The sequence below is a fragment of the Microcaecilia unicolor genome, chromosome 1 (genome assembly GCF_901765095.1).
Source record: "Microcaecilia unicolor chromosome 1, aMicUni1.1, whole genome shotgun sequence".
In the NCBI taxonomy this organism is placed as follows: Eukaryota; Metazoa; Chordata; class Amphibia; order Gymnophiona; family Siphonopidae; genus Microcaecilia; species Microcaecilia unicolor.
Window position 1 is genome coordinate 646201313 of NC_044031.1, and position 25307 is coordinate 646226619.

Sequence of the window (25307 nt, forward strand, 5' to 3'; positions counted from 1 at the left end):
TGCTAGATTTCTTTCTTCCTCCTCCTTTCTATCCCCTCCAGTCTTCGGTCTCCCTTTTTTCACCTTTCAACTACTTACCAGCTTTCCATTTCCTACTCTTAACTTCCGTGGGCCTCCTATTCCCCCACATTCTTCACATACTTTCTAGTTCCCAATTTTCACCCTCTGCACTCATCTCCTCAGCCTCATCTATTTTCTTCTGCCTTTCATTCCCTCACCTGCTCCTTTCCTGAAGAGCATCCTCTGGCTAGTCCCTTTCCTATGTCTTATCCCCTATTCAGACTCCCATTCTGCCTTTTACCTCCTCTATTTTTATCCTTTCTCACCTCCTTCAAAGACCCATCCCCTTCCTTTGTCTCTCAGCCTTTTCATATCCCTCTGACCCTTTAAACTGCCTCTGAAACTGTGCACGTTCTTCAGACTCTCTTCTCCCATCTTTCTGCATTCAGTCTCACAGCCTTATTTATACCCCCTCATACTTATCATTGCCCTGCTAATCCATGCTCAATGTCTTAGTCTCCATTATCCCCACCAACTATCCTCGAGTCACTACTTTTCCACATTGCCCAATTCCCAAATCCTCAATCACAATCCCACCCAAGCCCTGACTCCCCACATATACTTCCAATACTAAGTCAGGCTTAAGAGTCTGTTTTCCTCCGGTCTCTCACCCCATCCTAGAATCTTCACCTGTCTGATCCTGTTGTCCCACATGTATCCTCAGTATCTGCCTTCTTGCCTCTTTCTCCCATTTCCCCAGTGTCCATGGCCCCTGCCTCTCCCCATACCACCTTCTCTCCTTCCACAGTATCCAAGCATGGCATTGAGCAGAATGGTTATGCCCATTGGTCCTTATCTATCATAATATTTTATAGCAATGTATCACAACAGAAGAACAAAGAAATCACTAGGCGTTTCTTGCAAATTTGACATTTTATTACAATTTGAAAATTTTATATCAAAATATGTGTAATGCAACAGTGTTCACAGAGAGCAAACTGATTAAACAAAATCTACGAAAATCAATGCTATTTGGATTTAGTTCACACCTTCCCTGTCTCCAATTAGCTTACAAAGTTTCTACATGATGTAGAAATCAGAGGCAAAGAGGAATCTTAAAAGAACAATCAAAAGAGAGCAAATGCCTACAAAGAGAAGCAATATAACAGCCCTTGAGGATAATAATCGTTAGAAAAGAAAACAAGTCACATCAGAAAATTGTTATATTGCAGCAAAGCACCTTATGGCTGGCTACTTCAGCTGCTGATATATGATTCTCTATATAAATATTAAAGCACCTCCAAGCAGAAATGTATTTATTATAAGTAGGGCTGAAGATTTAATGGGTTAATAATGCAATTAATGTGCTAAATATTTAATGCATGAAAAAATATAATCAAAATGAAAGCAATTACCTGGTCTCTTGCTCTTGTGTTGGGCCTGCTACTTCCCCGGGTCTGATAGTGGCTGCAGTGTCAGCATGTGCATACTGCCGCTGGCTCTGTCTGACCTAGAAACAGGAAGTTACATCAGAGCTTGATGTTAACTTTCTGTTTCTGGGTCAGGCAGAGCCAGCAGCAGCATGCGCATGCTGACACTGACACCACAGTCACTTTCAGACCCAAAAAAGCAGCGGGCAGTGTTGCCAACCTAGCTTATTTCCCATGAGTTTGGGCTTGTTATTTTTTGAAGTTGTGTTTTATTTTGTTTTTTAACTCACGGGTAGCTTGTTTTTGGGCTTGTTCTTTTTTTCTTTTGTTTGACTTGATATACTGCTGATTGCCCACAACTGTTGCCATGATAACATTGCAAGTAAGTGTGTCAGCCGGTGCTCAGTCCCACCTTTTCGTGTCCCCATCCTTTCTTTCCCAAGTCTTATTATGCAAGAAAAAAGCATATCCTCGGGTGTTTTTATGCCTACAACAGGAGAAATCCTGCAGTGGATATGATATACTTTGTTTTAAAAGTGAAGGTGAGGGATCAGTAAGTACCTTCACATAGGTTTTTCCTTGACTATAGAGTTGATTGAATATTTTCTGTATCACTGCAGCAGGATTTTACTGAATTGATTTTTCCAGCCATGTTCAAAATGCGGACAGAAGCAAACAGAGCTAAAAGTTAGACAAGCATTGAGCAGGATGTAAAACCTCTAGTGAATCTATGAGTATTCCAGCTAAATCCCTGGTGCTACCACTTTGGGATGTCCAGCGGTCCCAGAATATCTGCCGTGGAACTTTCTTCTCCAATTTTGCAATGATTTTCATTACGTAGAACTTTCCCATATCCACCATCTGCCCAATCTTCTCCCCAACTACACGAAGAGAAAGCAAAAAAGAATGAGACATTTACAACACAATAACAAAATAGTATAGTAAATCTTGGTAGATAAGGACTGTTTGACTTACCCAGTCTTCCCAGTTACTCCTGCTTTCACTGCTTTATCCAAGGGTGTTTCCCAGTGTCAGGTGTTTCAAACTACCCTAACCCAATGCCCCTTTAAAGGGCAATTTATTAGCAGGGTGCCAGAGGTCACCTGGTAGGAGCCCATTCTTTAAATCAAAGTAGGTGCCTACTTTTTTTTATATAGAATATTAGTCTAACCAGGTATATATGTGCCTAGAAGTTGAGTGTGTGAGAAATTATGCCAGCCATAGATCTGGTATAAATGCTAGCTATATGTCTGTAATTTTGAGAAAACACACACACACACACACACACACACACACACACACACACACACACACACACAAATGCAGAAGAATGTCCCTAACAACAAGCCACACCATATACAAAAAAGAAGAGCCTTCTGTCTCGCTGCACCCTACGCCTGGAATAAACTTCCTGAGCCCTTACGTCTTGCTCCATCCTTGGCCACCTTTAAATCTAGACTGAAAGCCCACCTCTTTAACATTGCTTTTGACTCGTAACCACTTGTAACCACTCGCCTCCACCTACCCTCCTCTCCTCCTTCCCGTACACATTAATTGATTTGATTTGCTTACTTTATTTTTTGTCTATTAGATTGTAAGCTCTTTGAGCAGGGACTGTCTTTCTTCTATGTTTGTACAGCGCTGCGTACGCCTTGTAGCGCTATAAAAATGCTAAATAGTAGTAGTAGTAGGGATAGACCAAATGTGTATTCAAACACCAGGTTTCTTCAAAAAACAACTCATAAAGGTATTGCCAAGAAAACATGTTCTGACCTGACACACATTCTGCTCAGAACGTGTTTTCTTGGCAATACATTGTGTTAACTACTGAATGCTGTACCACTGGATTCTCTGGCCCATTTGTTTGTTGAAGAGCAGCGGCTGAGGCTGAGACATCTTGTTTGATGCAGGCGGGGTTAGCGCCGAAATGCAGGACTACGTTGAGTCTTTGGATTTTATGAGTTGTTTTTTTGAATGAACCTGCTGTATGGATATACGTTTGGTCTACCCCCTACATTTTCTTTTTTGTATGTTGTGTAATTTAGAGATTACAGTCCTTATCTACCATGGTCTATGAACACGTGAGTCTTGCCCAGGATCTGCTCCTGTGTATGCCCACAACAGGGCTGCCGAGAGACTGAGCTGGGCCCAGGGCAGGGCTGCCTCCCCCCCCCCTCCCAGGATCATCGCTACCGCCCTTCCAGGATCATTGCCACCCCCCCGCCTGCCGCAACTGCAACTACCTTGGCTGGCAGAGATCCCAAGGCCCCACCAGCAGAAGAGATCTTCCTCCAGCCAAACTAGAGGCCCTGGCTCAAAGTCCAGCCTCCAGGGGGGGCCTGGCGCCGGAGTTTTCTCTCTCCTGCTCCTGTCGGGACACGATCACCTGGGTCCCGTCAGGAGCAGGAGAGAGACAGAGATAGTCAGAAACCCTGGCCTGGGGAATTTTGGCCCACGAGATACACACATACTTACAGAATAGCTCTTAGAAGGCCACTTGGGGTACATGCATGTGTTAGTTTTCTACATTTTTACACACTCGCTCCTAATTCTGTACGCTTGCATGCATAATTTCAGGCTTAGCATGCAAAGTTGCACATGCAAGTAATAAAAAAGTACCAATTACATGCATAACTTAATTATTAAATTAGCTGCTAATTTGGCATTACTTGATGCTAATTGGCAGTTGTGAGTGAAACAGCCCTTAGTCACTATTCTGCAAATCGAGCATGCAAAATCCATAGCATGCAACTGCAAGGGGGGCATGGACCTGGGAGGGGCGTGAGTGGGTCATGGGCAAACAGGACCGCTGAGAGACATAACCAGGGCTGAGGCAGAACCGGACTGCCGCTAGCCGCCCCCCCCACTCGCACCGCTGCCCCCCCCCACTCACACCGCTGCTTCCGCCTGCCCCTTACCTTTCTGTCTTTGCCTCCAAGAGGGGGGGGGGGGGGGGGCTGAGCCCGGGCCAGGCTCCAGCAAGCCGCTTCTGGCATGCCTGCTCCCACAGTTTGTCCTCTTACGCTCCTGTTCGTACTGGGAGTCAGGACCCGGATGATTTCATTAACGCAATATCGAGCTAATGCAATCATGAGCTACTACTGAAAGGTGTGAGCAAAAAATCCAAATAAAAAAATCTCTGTCCTGGGTGGAACGCAGGAGCAGAGGAGGACAGACCAGGAAGCAGGCAGCAAGAACAAGCTTGCTGGCATTGGGCCCAGGTCCCCCCTTGGAAACCAGGCCCGGGAAATTATGCCCCCCCCCATGCCCCCCTCTCGGCAGCCCTGGGGGCAAGCGAAGCACTTATATGTGCAGGTAATAGAATACTATAGAGTGTGGTTAATGCATTTGATATACTGCCTTTCTGTGGTACAACCAACAGGTTACATATTATATATAGGTAATTGCTCTGAGCTCACAACTAAGTTCTTTTGTACCTGGGACCAGGGGCGTAGCCAGACAGCCAATTTTGGGTGGGCCTGAGCCCAAAATGGATGGGCACAGAATTCAGCCCATCCTGCCCCCCCCCCCCCCCACTGTGCTCGCCACATTCTGCCTCTCTCCCTACCCTCAAACACAAAATATTAAATACCTGAGCTGGTGGGGATCCCTAAACTGCACCAGTTAATGATTTCCTCCTCCTCGGGTAGCCGGTGCTCTTCCAAACAGCAGCTGGCAGCACTTGACTTGAGCTGACGCCACTGACAGTAGTCCGTACATGCTCAGTGCTTCCGCCTGGTGAAAACTGAGCATGTGCAGAGGGGCCGGTGTGTGGTGCCAGCTCCGGTTTGGAAAGGCATTGGCTGCCTGAGGAGGAGGAAATCTTTAGCTGGTGGGGTTTGGGGATTCCCACCAGCCACAGCATGAGAGCCACAATTTTGGGTGGGCCAGAATACAAATTGGGTGGGCCACAGCCCACCCAGGCCCACCTGTAGCTACGCCACTGCCTGGGACAGTGGAGGATTAAGAGGCCCTGTTACTAAAGGTGCATGGGAAGTATGCGGGAAAACAGCACCACCACCGGGTTCGTTCATGTGTCCTGCGCTAATTCTGCTTTTGCCGCGCTAGAAAATAAGAATTATTTTCTAGCATGGGGACACGGAGTAAGTGAGCATGGCGGTAATCAGGCAGCGCACGGCCATCGTGCACACTGCCTGATTACCGTGGGAATAACATGTGAGCCCTTACCGCCTATTAAATAGGTGGCAGTGAGGGCTTACATAGTAAAGGCCACTCACTAATTTTGCAATTAGTGCACAACCATTACATCGATGGAAATATGGACTTTTTACAGCCATGGTAAAAAGTGGCTTGGGCGCATGGCAATCCCACGCACCCACACTACTGCGGGCCACTTTTTACTATAGCTTCTTTGTGATTTGCCCAGGGTCACAAGGAGCTGCACTGAGCTAGTGTAAGTTCTTGTGCCAACATCTAGGTCCATAACTGCGGACTAATGCTGGAATTTCATAATGGCAATCACACGCGTAAATGTTGATATAGAATTTGTGCTTAGTTCACATCATCCTGGTGCCTAACTTTAGGTGATTTTTTTGAGAATTACCCCCGATACCCCAGATTCTATACAGCACCCCTAGAGATCCGCGCCAAGATCCAAGCGTATTCTATAACTTAATTGGCTTAACAAGCTAATCAGCTTTAACGACTCTTAACAAGCAATAATGTGCACTAATTGGCAATAATTAGAATTTACGCGCACAACTCGCTAAGTGTATTCTGTAATGTAGTGTGCCTAAGTTCTAACATGCACAGGCAAAAATGGCGTGGCTAGAGGCAGGGAAATGGGCATTTCTTGGGCATTCCAAAATTTACACGCATAGTTATAGAATAGGTACCAGTGTGCCTAAATCTATACGCCGGGATTTATGCCACATTTTCGTTGATGTAAATAGAGGCGCATAGACTTAGGTGCTGATATATCAGGATGCTGGGCTCGATGGACCTTTGGTCTTTCCCAGTATGGCAATACTTATGTACTTATGCAAGCGTGTTCTATATATCATGCCTAAATCTATGCACCACTTATAGAATACGCTTAGTTGGCATTGATTTCCATGCCGATTTTTTTAGGCGCCATATATAGAATCCCCCCCCCCCCCCAACATGTGCATAAATGTTAGTGCCTATTTTACAGAACTGCCTCCTTAGGGGTATCTTCAATAAATGTCACCTAAAAAAAATCACTTACGTAGTATTCTATAAACTGTGCCTAAAGTTAGGTGCGGTTTATAGAACAGCACTTAACTGGAGGGGTCTCGTGTAAATATAGTCGCATCCATTTGCAGCAATGAAAATGTGGTGCAAATGCCCATGCCTAAATTTACACGTGGAGACACCTTACTCTGTAATTTTGCATGTAACTGGAATCCATGCCCACGCTCTGCCCCGAAACACCCATGACCCTCTGATTTCTGTGCCTCCTTTTCTGGGACACGCCTAAAATTAAGGTGTGGATCATGTACCTAAATTTACGCACGTGTATCTTAATGGATTTCAATTAATGCCAATAATTGCTTGTTAAAAAAACAATGATTGGCGCTAATTGGCTCATTCAATTAAATTACATGCACAAATTGGGTGCAATTTTTAGCGACTTTTATAGAATCAGGGGGGTTAATGCTTAGCTGGGAAATGTAGCAAGGCCGGCCTACAGTCTTTGCAGGAAAATTTGTCTCTTTGCCAGAGTTGTGTCAGCGTTGCATGTTCACTGACCCTAATTTTTTCTTACTGGTGGTTTGCTACATTATTGTTCTGTGCAAGGTGGTTTTGTCAGGAAGTTAAGGATCCGAGAATATGTACTTATTCTCAATAAGGGTGTCCAGGGCTGCTCAGTAATCCCAAGTTAGGGGCAACTGAGAGCCAAAGCAATGAGGTTTCACCATATGGCGTCAGAAAAAAGTAGCATTAGCTTCTAGGTTCGCAGTGGACCAGTTCCAGGAACAGGCACAGAGGTTCTACAGATATAAGTTGTGAAGCAGGAGGCTAGATCAGCTCCAGATATCAGAGCAAAAGATTATTGAATTAGTAAGGTTTGTTTATGTTGACTGGCCTTATATCTTGGGTCAATTATTGGACCCTGTTCTACTCTAATACTTATCTATTAGGGATTTGTCTATTCCTCCTTTTAATAAGAACATAAGAACATAAGCATTGTCATACTGGGACAGACTGAAGGACCATCAAGCCCAGAATCCTGTTTCCAACAGTGGCCAAACCAGGTCACAAGTACCTGGCAAGATCCCAGAACAGTAAAACAGATTTTATGCTGCTTATCCTAGAATATGCAGTAGATTTTCCCCAAGTCCAGTTTAATAATGACTTATGGACTTCTCTTTTCGGAAATTATCCAAACCTGTTTTTAAACCCTGCTAAGCTAACTGCTTTTACCACATTCTCTATCAACGAATTCCAGAATTTAATTACTCGTTGAGTGAAAAGAAATATTTTCTGTGATTCATTTGAAAAATTTACTGCTCGGTAGCTTCTTTGTGTACCTCCTAGTCGCCGTATTTTTGGAAAGAGTGAACAAGTGATCCCCGTCTACCCATTCCACTCCACTCAGTATTTTATAGACCTCTATCATATCTCCCCTCAGCCATCTCTTCTCCAAGCTGAAGAGGCCTAGCCATTTTAGCCTTTCATTATAGGGAAGTCATCCCATCCGCTTTATCATTTTCGTCGCCCTTCTCTGTACCTTTTCTAATTTCACTATATCTTTTTTGAGATGGCTTGTGCAATTGGTCGGCTATCCTGTTTTCTATGCCTCCATGACTCTTGGCCTGATTATTTGTCTCTGGTTCATTAGTCTGAATCTCAGTGAAACCAGCATTTCCACTTTTTGACATTTTATTTTACATATGTAAAGATCCTAGGGTTCTGCTCCTTTAAGGAACTGCAGAGAATTCTAGTGGCTGTGCCATAGTATTGGAGTTTGACTATGCATGCTCTATAGCTTCTAGAACAAGAGGCTGGCTCTCCTGCCAGAGACTGACAGGGGATAAGAGGTGACACCTCTTGGAGGGAAAGGGTGCTGGTATAAATACCCAGCTCAGTTCAAATCCTTTGTCTATGGCTCCTGCTTCCCTGGCTGCTACACCATTACACTAAGGGAAGAGGGTCTCTGGCTAACACAGCCACTTTACCTGGACAGAGAAGGAATGGGAGCAGTAACAGAACCGCTAAAGTTGCTGTACTTGCCACAGGTGATAGCCAGAGGTGTAGCTAGGTGGAACGTAAGGGGAGTGACCGCTTCCCCAAACGGATTTCAGACAGTGCCAGCCAGTGGTGTTCCTTGGTTGGCTGCCACCTGGGGCAGATTGCCACTGCGCACCCCCACCCCATCACCTCAACCCCCCCCCCCCCCCCCCGGGTGCATTGCTCTTACCTCCTGGGGTGCTGGGAGGCTGTTGGCTCCACCAGTTCTCTGCTCCCTCTGCCCCGGAACAGGAAGTAACATCAGAGAGAGCAGGGAACTGGCGAAGCCGACAGCCACACGGCTGCTCCCTGCACCCCTCCTACAGCGTGTACCCAAGGTGGACTGCCCCCCACCACCCCGCCCTCAGTATGCCGCTGGCGTCTATTTTTCAGGAAGTCCATCACACCTACGCAGTGAACAAGTACGCCTCTCCGCTCTCCCTGGCGTCACAACCTGGCTACGCTTCTGGTGATAGCTGGAACTGGGAACAAGCCACCCCAATGCCTTTCCAAGGAGAAAATGATAAAAGTGCTGAGAGATCAAGCCTGAACAAACAGAAGGGACCAGAGGGGAGTCTCTGATGATCTACAAGGCCAAAGAAACCCAGTAGCTGAGTACCCACATTCCAGAAAGCTCAGCAAAAGCTGAAGAAACTGAAAGGGCACTGTCAGAGAAGCATCCCTGTGGGCAGGGGTGTGCTGGTACATTTTTAACAACAGGCTCTTTCTCCGAACATGGCCAGCTCTGCAGTTGGAAGGGCCAGGGTTGGCCGGGGGAGGGGGGGGCAACACTTGCCTCTCTCTCCTCCCTCCCTTCGTGCGGGCACGCTAGGCATACCTTTGCTGGCAGCCAATAAATGGACTGCCACCGCTCCCAACATCTTGCTCTGAGCAGCATGCTGGAAACAAGGAGCAGCAGTAGTCTATTTACTTGGCTGGCAGGGCTCAGCATCCCCACCAGCAAAGTAAAAGATAATTCAGCAGGGGGCCCAAGCCCACATTTTGGGAGCCAGTTGTTAAAGTAGCCATGGAGGGCCCTACTTTAACAACCAGCTCCCAAAATTCTTAAAAACTTAACAACCGGCTCTTGCGAGCCTGTGAGAGCCTGCTCCAGCACACCACTGCCTGTGGGGAAAGAGGATCCCCAGAGGAAGCTGTACAAGGACTTTCACCCAGAACATCTAGCAAATCAGAATGTTCCAGAGTAAATCTACTAGAGATTGTAAGTGTTGAGACTGGTTTTTCCTACTTCTGCCTGGATATTGTTGATGCTGAGCATTGTTGTACATTTTGCTGAAACAAATTCAAATTTAAAGTAAACCCTTTGGTTGAAAATTAAACTTCTGATCTGGGCTGATGTATTTGGTAAAAAATGTGTGAGGAGTGAGTCGATTTTCTGTGCCATTGGTCTCTGAGTGTAAACTGGTCCCAGCCCTGATCTTCCTACAAAACTACTGAACATGAATTGTAGCCCACCCCAGCTATCTAGGAAAAATAGGGTTACACATGTGATTGAGCATATAGATTTCTGATTATTCCAACACTTAGGTCTCCCTTATTTCATCTACTGTTCCTCCTCCTGCTGTGGCCACTGGTCTGTACATTTGTTATAGATTATTTCTTTAGCTGATAGGCTATTCCAGGTATCATGCACACACTATAAGTTTCTCCATATCAAAATCACCAACCCACCTGTTCCTTATTATCCAATAATCCTTGCCATTTTCTTTTCCATAACCAACAATGACTATTGCATGGTTCATGTCTTCCCCACATTCTCCATCATAAATTCCTGTAGAAGACATGAGAAAAATCTGAGTAAGCACAAGAAAGTTTCACAAACAGAATGCAAAAAGAGTCTGGAGGAAGTCGAGTGGTGGTAGATGTTGCAGGTGCCGACAGGCAGCTGCCACATGGATCCGGGCTGAGCCAATCCTGGTTTTGACTCACTGCCTATAGGAACTCATAGTGCTGATCTGCCTAAAATATGCAGGTCGCTTGATGCTGTTTTCTTGTATGGCAATGATGAAAAATGGCACCTGGCCTTGGGTCAGCTGTTGCCAGCTGCAGGGAAGGAGCAACAGGGGTTATCCCTGCACTCTTTTTCACTATAGAGATGGGATCTGAAGGTCTAGGGGAGATTTTTTTTGGTTTTATTTTGTGGAAACTAATTAAGCAATAAACAACATGAATATACAAGGATAACAAAACCAAAACGGAAAAAAAGTTTCCTGCGCACAGCCCTAAATATTACCGCAGTTCTTTGATGACTTTCTCTGTGAGTGTCTCAGTTTCCTGAAGGAAATAAACAACTTGCTAGTGCACATTTTACAGTGTTACTTGATTTCAGAGCTGACATGGAGCCCCCTTAAGATTCTGTTCCACTTGTGAGTTGGAGAGGACCCCTGAAGATCTCCAGGGCCGCCGAGAGACTGGGCTGGGCTCGGGACAAGGCCGCCGCCGCTGCTCCCCCCACTCCCCTCCGTCCTCCACCGGGCCGGGCCCCTGCACTATATCTAGATCCTTCAAGAGGTAGTGTGTCATGATTTAGGCTCTACACCTTTTCTGACGTTTTGGTGCCACCTCAGTAAGGCCAAAACACAATCTCTCCACTGCAAAACACTATACACAAACTTGTGCAAAAACACACTCATAACCTTAGCAAACCATAACAGCACTAATTCCAAGGACAGGATGAGCTACAACCTTATGCGTGGAAAGGCAGCACTGTAATTACACCGGGCTCTAAAACACCAGTACACAACCTAGTGAAACAAAACCAAAAAGGGCTGAAAATACTACACACTAGCAGAATACTGCACCTTGATCACACGTGAAAAACACATGACAACAGATATGATACAAGGAACTAGAAAGAAAAAAAAATGAAGGCAAAATACTGAACTGGAAAGTTACCTCAAGAAGTCAGACTCAGCATGCAGCAATACTAGAAAAATTGAAACTTACATGAAAAATATCACAGATGCACATTTCTAAAAGCTGACATATTCCAATTAATAAATTCTGAATAAAATACTTTTTTCTACCTTTTGTTGACTGATCATTTAGTTTTTCTATTCGCTTTGGTCCCAGTGTCTTCTGTTTTATGCAGTGTCTTTCCATTTGATATTTTGTCTCTCACCATGTCCACCATCCTCCTGTGTCCTTATGTGTCCTGTCTACCATCTGTAGCCCTGTCCCTATCCTTCCTCCAGTTTCAGCGTCTGCCCTGAAAGTGTTCCGATCCAGCCCTTAAATTCAGCAATTTTCCCTCCATCCATATCCAGCATTTCTACTCTCTCTCTTCCCCTCCATCCGTGTGCATCTCCTTCCTTTGTCTTTCCTTCCCTTCATCCTTGTCCAACATTTCTCCTCTCTTCCCTGCCCTCCACTCCATCCATCCATGTCCAGCATTTCTCCTCTCTTCCCTCCCCTCCATCCATGTGCATCTCCTTCCTGACTTCCGTCCATCCATCCATCCATGTCCAGCAACTCTCCAATCTCCCCTGGCCTCTCCTCCATCCACCCATATCCAGTAAATTTCCTCTCTCCCCTGCCCCCTCCATTCATCCATCCATGTCCAGCATTTCTCCTCTCTTCCCTCCCCTCCATCCATGTGCATCTCCTTCCTGACTTCCCTCCCCTCCATCCATCCATGTCCAACAACTCTCCAATCTCCCCTGGCCTCTCCTCCATCCACCCATATCCAGTAAATTTCCTCTCTCCCCTGCCCCCTCCATTCATCCATCCATGTTCAGCAATTCTCCTCTCTCCCCTGCCCTCCCCTCCTATCCTGTCCAGCAATTCTCCTCTGTCCCCTGCCCTCCCCTCCTCTCCTGTCCAGTGATCTCTTCTCCCCCCCTGCCCTGCCCTGCCCTCCTCTCCTGTCCAGCGATCGCTTCTCTCTCCCCCCTGCCCTCCCCTCCTCTCCAGTGATCTCTTCTCTCCCCCCTGCCCTGCCCTCCCCTCCAGTGATCTCTTCTCTCTTCCCCCTGCCCTCCCCTCCTCTCCTGTCCTGCCCTCCTCTCCAGCGATCTCTTCTCTCCCCCTGCCCTGCCCTCCTGTCCAGCGATCTCTTCTCTCCCCCCTGCCCTGCCCTCCTCTCCTGTCCAGCGATCTCTTCTCTCCCCCCTGCCCTCCCCTCCTCTCCTGTCCTTCCCTCCTCTCCAGTGATCTCTTCTCTCTCCCCCCTGCCCTGCCCTCCTGTCCAGCGATCTCTTCTCTCCCCCCTGCCCTGCCCTCCCCTCCTCTCCATGTCCAGCGATCTCTTCTCTCTCCTCCCTGCCCTCCTCTCCATGTCCAGCGATTTCCTCACCCCTTGCCCTCCCATCCATTGTCCAGCGATTCTCCCTGCCCTCCCTCAGCTCCCTGACAGCCCTCCACGCTAGCAATTCCTTCCTACCTCCCCACCCCGCGCGTTTAACCATTTTACTTTTCTTCATCCATCACCTTTCATAGCAATTTTGTGAATGTTCTGAATTAAATCCCTGTTTATTTCTTCTACTTCTGAAGGCATTTTTTATTTACACCAATATAAATAGTTGTTCCATTCTCTCTTCCCAGATTAACCCACAATTTTCCCTCCTTACCTCATAAGCCCTGCCATATTATTGTTTACATGTAGCACCATTCCCTGTCTTTCTTCCTACTCTCCCCCCCCCCCCCCCTCTGGGCAGCTTTCTCCCTTCTCCAGCCCCCCCCCCCCCCCCGAGCGTTGCATCTTTCACCTTCTGCCCGTCTCTCCCATCGCGTGGTAACTTTTCACTTCCCTGAAGCCTTCTCCGTCTCCCTCATGCGCAGCACTGAACTGGCGATTCAGAGTCAGCCTTCTGCCAGCGTCGGGGCCTCTCCTCAGGTGCATCCCGCCTACTCTATTGCAACTTCCTGTTTTCCGCAGAGGTGGGACGTGCCTGAGGAGACGCCCCGACGCTGGCAGAAGGCTGACTCTGAATCGCGACGCCGGTGCAGTGCTGCGCAGGAGGGAGACAGAGAAGGTTTCAGGGAAGTGAAAAGCGACCACACGGATGGGAGGGAGGGAGCAGATTTTCTGAACAGCTGTTTAGCTACGCTTGAAGGGACATGTGGCGCCGGGCCCCCCTGGAGGCCCGGGCCCGGGGAATTTTGTCCCCCCTGTCCTCTCCTCTCCGCGGCCTTGAAGATCTCATGATCTTAGAGTTCCCCATGAGCTGTGGGAAGGAGGGGGATGGGTGTTTTCTTTTTCCTAATGATTTCCTGTGGAGATTATAGTACAGGCAAGACAATCACTTACCTCTCTGCCCTCAAGCCCCAATGCACAATGCTTAAAGTACTGGGAACATTTACTTTAGACTGGTTCTAACCAGTCTAAAGCAAACATTATTTAGCAAGTAATGCACAAAAGGGTTTTCCCTGGCTCTAATGTGTCCCATTAGCAGCTATCAAGAACTCTATGCAAATGTATTACAATGAGCTCATCAGCATTCCAATGAGCATTCTGGGTGATGCACAACCTCAGAATTCCTAACTCTAACAAGCTAATTTTATGGCTGCTCTTGAGCTGTCCAAAGAGGAAGGAAACACAACAGGTAGCTGCAGAGGCTGCCTGCTTGTGCTGCCTACATTTCTCCTCCTGACCCCCCCCCCCCCCACAAGAATGGCCCTAGTAACCTAGTGACTCCCCTGCACCCTCCCAACCAGTTGTGCACCAAGAAAAAAAATGGCTTTGGTGGCCTAGTGACCCCCCTCTCCCCCCTCTCCAATCAAGAATGGCTCTCCGCACACAGCGAGGCCCTAGTGGTGATTTTTATATATTTATTTAAACATTTATTACCCAGTGAGGTACAATTTGAAACATGAACAATATACAAACAATTTCAAACAGACATTACAAACAATAGTATCAAACATATAAACGGCGAGTGACCGTACTCACTTGCAAATGCGCAGTAGAGACCTTCTCTGCCCCGCCCCCATGTCAATACGTGATGACGGGGGGGCGGAACACAGAGGGTCTGTACTGTGCATTGCTGAGGGAGGGACACCGCCGTCTAACGCTCCCCCCACCCGAGTCGCCGCCGCCACCACCCACCTTCTACCCGGTCAGGCCCTCGCTCCACTATTGAAACAGCGAGGGTCCGGGAACGCAGCACTGAGCTCTGCTGAGCTGCCGACATCGCCCTTCCTTCTTCTTCTCTGCCTCTGTCCCGCCCTCGACGACATTACGTCACACGAGGGCAGGACAGGCAGAGAAGAAGAACGAAGGCCGACTTGGCAGCTCAGCAGAGCTCAGTGCTGCGTTCCCGGACCCTCGCTGTTTCAATAGCGGAGCGAGGGCCCGGCCGGGTGGAAGGTGGGTGGTGACGGCTCGGTGGGGGGGGGGGGGGGCGCGAACTCGGAGGGGGAGGGGCAGCGGCGAACTCGGCGGTGGGGGCGGGCCTTTCAACCCCCCCTTCCTATAATAGCCCGTTTTTACGGGCTCAAAGTCTAGTAATAACATAAAATAACAAAATTACAATCATCTAAATAAAATAAGACACCTTAAAATCATTAGCTAATATATGCATTAAAAGTGTCCCTACATGTCTGGTGAAATAGGAAAAAGGAAATGTGGAAAGAGGCCAAGAGGAACGTAAAGGATCTGAGAAGGGGTGATCTGGGAGTAAGGGACATCTTTCATACCCTCTGAATAATTCTCTCTCCCTACAGTTGCCTGTGGGCCAACAAATATTAAAACCAACCTTGAGTATAATATCAGTTATGTTTTCTTAGGGAGCAAAGGAACAGAAATGGGAATTAATGAAAAGCCTTCTGTAAGTGGAAGGCATCCACAGGTTGATATACAAAGTGATTATCTCGCCAGAAATGGCTCCTGGCCAGTTAAATCGCCTGTTCAGCAAAGCATTTTCAGCACAACTTAACCGGTTAGTAACCAACTGAAAACCGGCTAGTTTGGGGGTGTTCTGGAGGTGGAGGCACTTAACCAGTCAGGGTAACCGCATAAAAGTCAGTCCTATCTTTATGTGGTGTTTCGTAGCCGGTTGTGGGGCCCTTTAACTAAGCTGCGTAGGCTCGTACGTGTGTCCTACGCGTGTCAATTTTGAACTACTGCATAGTTACCGTGTGGCCCGGGCGGTAATTTCATTTTTTAAGCATGCCAAAAATTTTCCGGCGCAAGGTGCTAACCAGGCAGTAATCGGCATTGTACGCACGTAGACCATTACTGGACCTTACCGCTAGGTCAATGGGTGGTGGTTAGGTCTCAGACCCAAAATGGGCACGCACCAATTTTTATTTTGCCACACGTCCATTTTTGGCCCCCAAAAAAGGCCTCTTTTGCAGATGCGCTGAAAAATGGACCTGCACACGTTCAATACACGCGTCTACACCAGCGCAGGCCATTTTTCGGCTCTGCAAATCTGGAAATTCAATGCTGAAGCATTGAATTTCCAGGCAAACCACTGAGTGCTACCAGCTGAATACAGGGCCCCAAGTATTCAGAGTTTTGTCACTTAGGCTCATAAACTCTTGTGATCTCTGGCTGTATCTTGCAAGCATAGAGATGTGGTTGACTGAAACCATTCATTTAACAAGTGTGTATGCTTCTTAAGCCCACCACATTTATGTAGAACAAATGTCTGAACCAGCCAATGGAAATGCTGAATTTTGCCTTTTTTCATGCAATAATTATCCAATTTTTGGCCAAATGCCAAGGTTTGAGTGTGTGCCAGTGTTTTAGGGTTCATTTGTTCATGTTACTCACTTTTTGCAAGCTCTGGGCACTTGCCTTCAAAGTTCCTTATACATCAAAAAACTCCAAACTGCCCAGAATACCGCCGCCAGACTCATATTTGTAAAAACTAAATATGAAAGTGCAAAACCCTTAAGAGAGAAACTTCACTGGCTCCCACTTAAGGAATGCATTGCATTCAAGATCTGCACGATTGTACACAAAATCATTCACGCAGATGCCCCAATCTACATGCTAAACCTCGTGGACCTACCTCCCAGAAACGCCACAAGATCATCCCGCAAATTTCTCAACCTGCACTTCCCTAGGTGTAAAGGACTAAAATACAAGCTGATGCACGCCACTACCTTCTCTTACATGAGCACGCAGTTATGGAATGCACTACCTACAGACCTGAAAACAATCGACGAAACAACTACCTTTCACAAATCTCTGAAGACATATTTCTTCAACAAAGCCTACAATGAGAACCGATAGCCTCACTAATCCACCTTACCAACCCACTCAGTTCTGAAACTCCACCTTCTATAATTACCCTAATCACTCCCTTCCTTCTTCTTTCTTCCCTTACTTAATCTCTGCAGAATACTAACTGTATCTGATATCCTGGAATGACAATGAGAACAACACTCTGTAAGCCACATTGAGCCTGCAAATAGGTGGGAAAATGTGGGATACAAATGCAATAAATAATAATAATAATAATCTCTGATTATAGGCTTGTTTGACCCTTTATTCCTTCTTCCTACATAAAAGGAAAAGGCTTACCCCTAAGAACTCTGGGGTAGATGCACTAAAAAAAAATCGTTAAATCCCTTCCCTTACTGATTCCTTAGCGAATCGGTAAGAAACGGGCATGCATCAAGGAAATCGCATGCAAATGAGCTGGTCGCTGCTAGCTCATTTGCATGGGATTTCCTTCCTAGCCAGTCGGCCAGCTGAGCATGAGCAGAGCAGCCAAGCGTTATGCTGGCTGCTTTGCGCATGCCAAGGATGTCCTTTATGGACGTCCTTTAGCTCCGTTAAAAACTAGCCCAAAAACAGTTGTGCAGACAGCGCTTGCCCAGGAGATTTAAGCATTGTGCATGTCCAGTGGGGTATTCCATGATTTTTCTTCTTATCTAGCTGTTTTACACCAGTCTATGCCCCTCCTCCAGGTCTCTCTCAGCCAATCACAGCATGTTTAGTTGTCATTGGTGTCAGCTAAATGCACTGTGATTGGCTGAGAGGCCGTGGGAGGGCCTCACAATCGTCCATTTTCAAGGAGCTTCAGCTTTCACATTGTACATGTTTCTTCCTTGCACCGAATGGGGCTATGACTTGTGAAGTAATGTATGCACCTGCTAGTCAGAAGAGACAGAGATTTGTGATTAGACAACTTTTCAGTATTGCTGTATCTGCTTTACCTAACACTGATGTTAAGTGAGGGGAAGCCCAGAGTCTCTCAGACATGATCTGCTGCCTCGCATCCTGTGTTTGGATGCGATGTTGGCAAGGAGCTTTTGGATTTGGGTGTGGGTGTGCTGGTTATATGGGAATTGGGGGGAGAAAGGGGCAGGGATGGGAGGTTTTTTTGGGGGTGGGTGGGTTGTGGTCGCTCTGCACTACTGCTGGATCAGTGTTGGAGGGTTTTCTGCTATGGACCTCCGGGGGTGCTCATCAGGGACGTCCTTTTTTGTTTTGTGAGTGAAGGATGTCCATGTTAGGCACTTTAGAAGGATGTCCTGACTAGCACTTGGACATTTTTTTCCAGATTGTCGCTCTTCTCAGATGTTTTTGGAGCTCGCTGTTGTTCAGCTCTGCAAGAATTTTTTTTCCTTCCGATTCCCTCACAGCAACCCCAACGAGAGGTGCAGACCTCCCGTTAGGTTTTCCATGGTGAGGGGATCGGAAAACGGTAGTGCATCTCATTGTAGTACGGATTATACACATTATAAAACTAATTTGCTCATCTGCATTCCGTTTTCGTTAGCTGCTACCGTGAAAGAACAATGCCCTTTTGTGCATGTCCTGGTTTACTACTTGCACGTTAAACTGGCTAGAACTAGTTTAAAACCCACGTTACTGGCTCGTTTATTTTAGTGCATCTAGCCCTCAGTGACTTTCAGAAGAAATCATAGCAGAAGTTGAATTCCCACAATATACAATTGCTACCTGGGCCCAGGATTGGAAGTTTAGGGGGTCTCTTTACTAAGCTGCAGTAAAAGGACCCCTGCAGTGGCATCGGCGCACGGTTTTGCCACTCACTGAGGCCTGGTAAGTTAAACACTTGCCATTCAGCCATTTCTGGGGGAGCCCCTATCACCTCCTATTTAGGAAGCAGTAAGGGCTCCCACATTAACCTGGCAGTAACCGGGCAGTGTACAGTGGTGCCAGATTACCGCCGGGTAAACCCCCAGTGTTAACCCCCCCCCCCCCCATTATTTTCAGAGCACTGGAAATGGCATTTGGCACACACCAGAACTACATCTGGGATCCTCCGGAGGCCCAGTGATAGGGCCAATTTGCCACACACCATTGCCGCAGTAGCCCCAGGGCAGCCAAGAGAGTGAGCCGGGCCTGGGGCAGGGTCGCTATTGCTGGGCCCAAAGCAGGGCCGCCGCCAGGCCTGGGACAGGACCACCGCCCCCCCCCCCCCCCCCCAGGATCGCCACCGCCACCTCCCCAGATTCATCATTGCTGCCGCTACCCCCCCCCCACCCAAAGTACCTTGGCTGGCCCCACCAGCTGCAGGCAGCGTGGCTCCTTCCTCTGCTCAGCATTGCCTGACCCTGTGGCCGCTTTCCTCAGGTCACACATGCTCGGTCTCAAAACTGAGGGCCCAGCAGCTGCTAGGCAGGCAATGCAAGGGGGAGGGGGCCTGGCGCTGGAGTTTTCTCTCTCCTGCTCCTGTCGGGACACGATCACCTGGGTCCCGTCAGGAGCACGAGAGAGAGAGAGACCCCGGCGCCAGGCCCCTCTTGGAGACCAGGGCCTGGGGAATTTTGACCCTCTGTCCCCCCATCTCGGCAGCCCTGGGTAGCCCTACTGCGGCTTTGTAAAAGGGACTCTTAATGCACCAATCAATGTGAAACTATTACCGTCTCCTTTAAACATTTGGAAGTCTTCATGAACTGCAATTCCAACTGTGACAGGCCCTTCGAAAGCCACAGCCACTGCCATGTTCTCCTCATCTGGTATGACATAATATTTTGACATGTTCATCTTCAGGATATCTCCCGATTCATAGTGACATTCATTGGTCTGAAAATGAAAAAGGGATAAATGTTAGGGTTCAAAAACACATAAATAGCCTCTTGTTACCTGAACAGTCAATTCTATAATGCCAACCCCACCCCCAGTTTCTAATTAGCCAAAGTTGGCATCTGTTCAAACATTAACCCAGAGTAGTGCCCTGTTTACGAATCTATATCCAGCTTCATAGAGCCTGTCAAAAGAGATTTTGTTTCCTTCTGGTTATATGCGGACTACAAGACCCATATGTGATCATAGCAGTTTACAAAATATACCTCCCTTCTACAAAGCCGCACAGCAATGTCAACATAGCCCATTCAAAGTGAATGGGCTGTGTCGGCATTACCACACAGACAGCCGCTAGCGTGGCTTTGTAAAAAGAGGCCAAAGCAATTAAAATAGAAAGGAACATCATAGTTAATAGGATGGACCTAAACCATACATATAGCTTATTGATTAACAATAATCTAACACACACATAAGCATAAAAAGAAAAAATGAAAAAAAAATGTACACACTCACTACAAACTTTCAATCAGCAAGAACATTTAGTACATAAGTATTGCCATACTGGGACAGACCAAAGGTCCATCAAGCCCAGCATCCTGTTTCCAACAGTAGCTAATCCAAGTCACAAGTATCTGGCAAGATCCCAAAACAGTACATTTTATGCTGCTTATCCTAGACATAAGCAGTGGATTTTCCCCAAGTCCATTTTAATAATGGTCTATGGACTTTTCCTTTACGAAGCCATCCAAACCTTTTTAAAACCCTGCTAAGCTAACTGCTTTTACTACATTCTCTGGCAATGAATTCCAGAGTTCAATAACACATTCAGTGAAAAAATATTTTCTCTGATTCGTTTTAAATTTACTAGTTTGTAGCTTCATTGCATGCCCCCTAGTCCTAGTATTTTTGGAAAGACTTAACAAGCAATTCACGTCTACCCATTCCATTCCACTCCACTCATTATTTTATAGACCTCTATCATATCTCCCCTCAAATGTCTTTTCTACCAGCTTCTATGACAGCTTCAGATGTTATAGGCAGTTCTATCAGAGCAATAAGCAGCTCCTTGGAGTAGTGTAGTGGTCAGTGCAGTGCACTGTTGAGAGATGGACTCAAACCCTTATCCCACTCTACCTATTACACTTGTGAGGGAAAATGTGAGCCCTCCCACACTTTTTGCATTTTGTGGACACGATTCTCCTTTCACTTTAGCTTGTGCTTGCTACCAGCATATCCTGCATATCCACCAATCATTAGTCTTTTTAAAGGCTAATGGCGTTTATCGTATATAGACTCCTGAGGCAGGCATTTCACGCTGAAACACGGTGCCATATCAAGTCTTATCTTCTACTTGTAAAGAACATTTTTATTCCTTATTTTTCGTCTCCTTGGTTTCGTTGGAAGCGTCCTGTTGATCACGCTACTCCTCTGTTTCTGTGTTAAAGTTTGTAACACACAAGAGGCTGTGCCAGCTTCTGTCCATGTAGGGATTCACTGAAACATAACAATTTGCCTAAACGTTGCATTCAGCTGTGCCTTTGCTAGGGAGCGCTGTTCTCTCTAAGCTGAGCAGGAGTCCTCCAACTGCATTGCTGCCACTAGGGAGCAGTGCTTCAATATTGTGTTTTCAATCACTAGGGACAGGCAGGTTCCCTGGAATCCTGCAGAGCTTGCTTGTCCCTTACTATTGAAAATGTGATTGTGAAACAGCACCCCCCCACTGGCAGGACTGTAGGTGGAGGACTCCCACTCAGTTTAGTGGGGACAGTGCTAGGGAGTGGTTGATGAAAAAGCGCTAGTGTAAGTAGAGTGCAACAATCTGCTGTTTGGACAGTTTGGTTGATTTTCGGTATGAATTGCACCATACTCAGGTTCCCTGTCTACCAAGTTTTCTTTGCGTTGTGTCTGCGTTCCTAACTCTACAGCCCCGAAACTATTGTTTCTCTTCACTGAAGAATCCCAGAGGCTGCCGCAAGCTAGTCAAGTCCTCAAGCACCCAAAAGTTCCCCTCTGCCCTCACCAAGGGTGAAACAAGAATTATATATTGCTATAGATCTTTTGATACTCTCTTTATTTTTCTGTTATGTGAGTAGCCGCTGCCCACTGGCTGTGGGAGTCTCTCGCTTTGTGTTGTACTGGCATGTTTGGAAAATGTAGCCGTTTCAGTTCATACTTACCCTTTCTTTGTATTCATAGTCTTTTCGCTTCATGAGGCCGTTTTCACTGATGTAGCGGAAGGCGAACTTGGGTAAACCCCCACAACAGCCGTCATTGCCTGTGTCATGGTCACAGTCCACCAGCTGCTGTTCGCTCAGTTTGACAAGCTCCTTGAATTTGATACAGTAACGAGACTCCATGGCAGCGACCTGAGAGATAAGAAAAGATGTATAGAAATCTATTAGTTGGGATGTCTTTATTATCATTATGCACAATGCTGAAGCGTAGTCAGACATGATATTTTGGGTGGGCCTGAGCCTGAAGTGGGTGGACACAAAATCCCCCCTGCGCTTTCTGCCCCCAATCTTGCTTCTGCACCAGGGACCCCCAACAAATAAATACCTGAGCTGGCGGGGATCCCAAAGCCCCACCAGCTGGAAGAGGTTCTCTGGCGGCCAGAACAAGTCATTCTCCTACTTGCTGCAGCCAGCAGCCCTATCCACACACTGACTGCTGCTGTGCTGGCCTCTCCCCTCCTGCACACGCTCAGTTTTTATGCGTCACAAAAACCAATCATGCACTGGGGGGTGGGGGAGCAGCACATGATTAGTTTATGTGTAATCTGTAAAAGAAATGCATGTAAATTCTAGCGCGCAGATCTGAAAAGGGGTTGTGGCCATGGGAGGGGCATGGGTGGGTCAGGGCGTTCCTAAAATTTATGCAAGTTGGTATAGAATTAGCAGGATCCGTGCCTAATTTACCCATGCGGATTCAAACCAGGTTTGTTCTCACCTTTTCCAAGTAAAATGTTTCAAATACCAATTCCATTACTGCTTTATGAAATTCAAGTCTACCAGTAACTTCTTTGAAACTACTGGGGGGAGGGGGTTATTGCTAACTGGAGGAGTGGCCTAGTGGTTAGGGTGGTGGACTTTGGTCCTGAGGAACTGAGTCCAATTCCCACTTCAGGCACAGGTAGCTCCTTGTGACTCTGGGCAAGTCACTTAACCCTCCATTGCCCCATGTAAGTCACATTGAGCCTGCCATGAGTGGGAAAGCACAGTGTACAAATGTAGCAAAAAAAAATGCCCTAACTTTTCAACCACAGCTTTCCTCTCTTATTAAACGTTGCTTCATCCAACTACGTATGATTCGTTCTATTAGCTCACGTTTACATTCTTCAGCTCTCAACATCCTGGTCCATTCTCTAGTAATCTCAAAACTTGACTACTGTAATTCACTTTATAAAGGCTTGAGATATACAGATCTACAACGCTTACAAATGATACAAAACGTCTCCATTAAATTAATTTCAGTTCACAAAAGTTTGATCATGACACATCTCTTCTTAAAAATGCACATTGGCTGCCACTCACACTTTGTATTACCTATAAAATTTTCCTTTCGGGTTTCAAAACAAAAAACTCTGGATCCCTTCTTTTTTGAGCAAGACTGTTAACTCTATATGCTCCTGCTCGTGCTCTTCATTCATGGCCAGCAGCACCTTTTGGTTGTACCATCTTTTCGGCATATTAGACGTGAGGCTACCAAGGACACCATTTTTTCTGTCATTGGTCCATCCCTTTGGAATGCATTAGCATTATCTCTTAGATCACAAACTTCCTTGACACAATTTAAGGTAGATCTTAAAACTTTTTAATTAAGGATATTTTTTTGCTACCCCAGGCGTTGTCCTGCAGTTGAGTCTGTTGGATCAGCCTAGACTTGCCCTCCCCTATCCCTTTGAATTTCGTCTTTACTTTCTTGACTATTTGATAATGGAGTTTCTTTTCCACCCATTGAACATTATTACTTTTTTGGGGGGAGGGTGCTGGGTTCTTGAAGCCTGGATTGGCTGCTGTCGGAGACAGGATGCTGGGCTTGATGGACCCTTGGTCTTTTCCCAGTATGGCGGTCCTTATGTACCCCTCCCTGATCTATTCCTTCTTATTCTTAGGGGTTCTTTTACTAAGGTGCGCTGAAAATTGGCCTGCGCTGGTGTAGACGCGTGTATTGGATGCACGCAGGTCCATTTTTCAGCACACATACAAAAAAAGGCCTTTTTTTGGCCAAAAATGGATGTGCGGCTAAATAAAAATTGGTGCGCATCCATTGACTTAGCGGTAAAGTCTCACGTGTTAAACGGGCGGTAATCATCAGCGCGCGGACACTTCTGATTACCACCCAGTTAGTGCTGTGCGCCGGAAAATTTCCAGCGTGCATTAGTGGGCCGCGTAAAAAATGAAATTACTGGCCGAGCTGCGCAGTAGCCAGGTGGTAGTTCCAAATTGGCGCGATTTGAGCACATGTAGGTGCCTACACCGCTTAGTAAAAGGGCCCCTAAATTTCTAGCTTCTCTCTTGCCTATGTATTTTAGTATTGTAAGCCACACAGATATTTTTATTGATGTGTGAGATTCCAATAAACCATGAAACCTTGATAAACCTTTTTCGTTGGTGTACCCACGCCGACTACTGCAACAGTGTCTTTTTAGGATGCAAAACCCAAATACTGAAGAGACACCAAACTGCCCAAAACACGGCTGCCAGACTTATTTTTGGCAAATCAAAATTCGAAAGTGCATCACCTCTTCGAGCAAAGCTTCACTGGCTCCCCATCAAAGAAAGAATAAATTTTAAGATCAACACAATGACCCACAAGATCATCCATGGCGAATCCCCTGGCTACATGAATGAATTGATCGACCTCCCTGCTAGAAACATCTATTTCTTCACGAACTTATCTTAACCTACACCTTCCCAATTGTACAGGAATTAAATACAAGACCTACTACGCATCCAGTTTCTCCTTTTTGGGCAGCCAGCTTTGGAACGCTATACCCAGACCAATCCGATTAATAAACGACTTCTTGCCCTTTAGAAAAATGCTGAAAGCTCATCTCTTTAAGCAAGCCTAGCCAAATGCCCCAACCTAATCTCGCCAACTTCCACCCCCAATTCTGTTCTGACTTAAATACCAACCTCTCATCCTTCTCTTTCCATCTCTCCTTAATTTTATCCCTCCTTACCCTTTCTCCCAAATTACACTATCCTATCCTGTCTACCCTCTTTTATCCTAGTCATATATTATCTAGCTCAACTTATCATATACTACTAAGCCCAACTTTACATTGTTTTCTACTGTTTTATTAAAATTCTATTAACTTTGTATTTCAAATTACTATGTAAGCCGCATTGAGCCTACATTTCAGCACCAATGTTTTAGGCGCGGTTTATAGAATCTAGTCCTTGATGGTAAATATTTAGGGCAATACTCTGATATTATGGTGAGGTTCATGTATCGTAGATTCATATTACGTGCATCCATTTGCACCAACGAAAACGTGGCGTAAATCCAGGCATGTAAATTTAGGTGCACTAGGCCATATTCTGTAACTACTACTACTACTATAAATCACTTCTATAGCTACACGCTTAAATTTTACAGTGCCCACGAAACACCTATTTCCCCATCCATAACCAGACCCTATTTTGCTTGCGTGTGTTAGAAGTTAGGCACACTGCATTACAGAATGC

General features: G+C 46.4%; 1 protein-coding gene across 1 annotated transcript in view; it reads right to left on the minus strand.

The window, feature by feature from the left end:
* Positions 1 to 920: 920 nt before the first annotated feature.
* LOC115482526 (cathepsin L1-like) overlaps positions 921 to 25307 on the minus strand; it is a 41125-nt gene continuing 16738 nt past the window's right edge. Inside the window, exons 5-8 of the mRNA XM_030222387.1 lie at positions 21792 to 21980; positions 19452 to 19614; positions 10338 to 10437; positions 921 to 2311 (exon numbers count right to left, since the gene is read on the minus strand). Coding sequence (XP_030078247.1) covers positions 2188 to 2311; positions 10338 to 10437; positions 19452 to 19614; positions 21792 to 21980 — 576 coding nt within the window. The 3' untranslated portion in view covers positions 921 to 2187. The remainder of the gene's footprint in view (positions 2312 to 10337; positions 10438 to 19451; positions 19615 to 21791; positions 21981 to 25307) is intronic.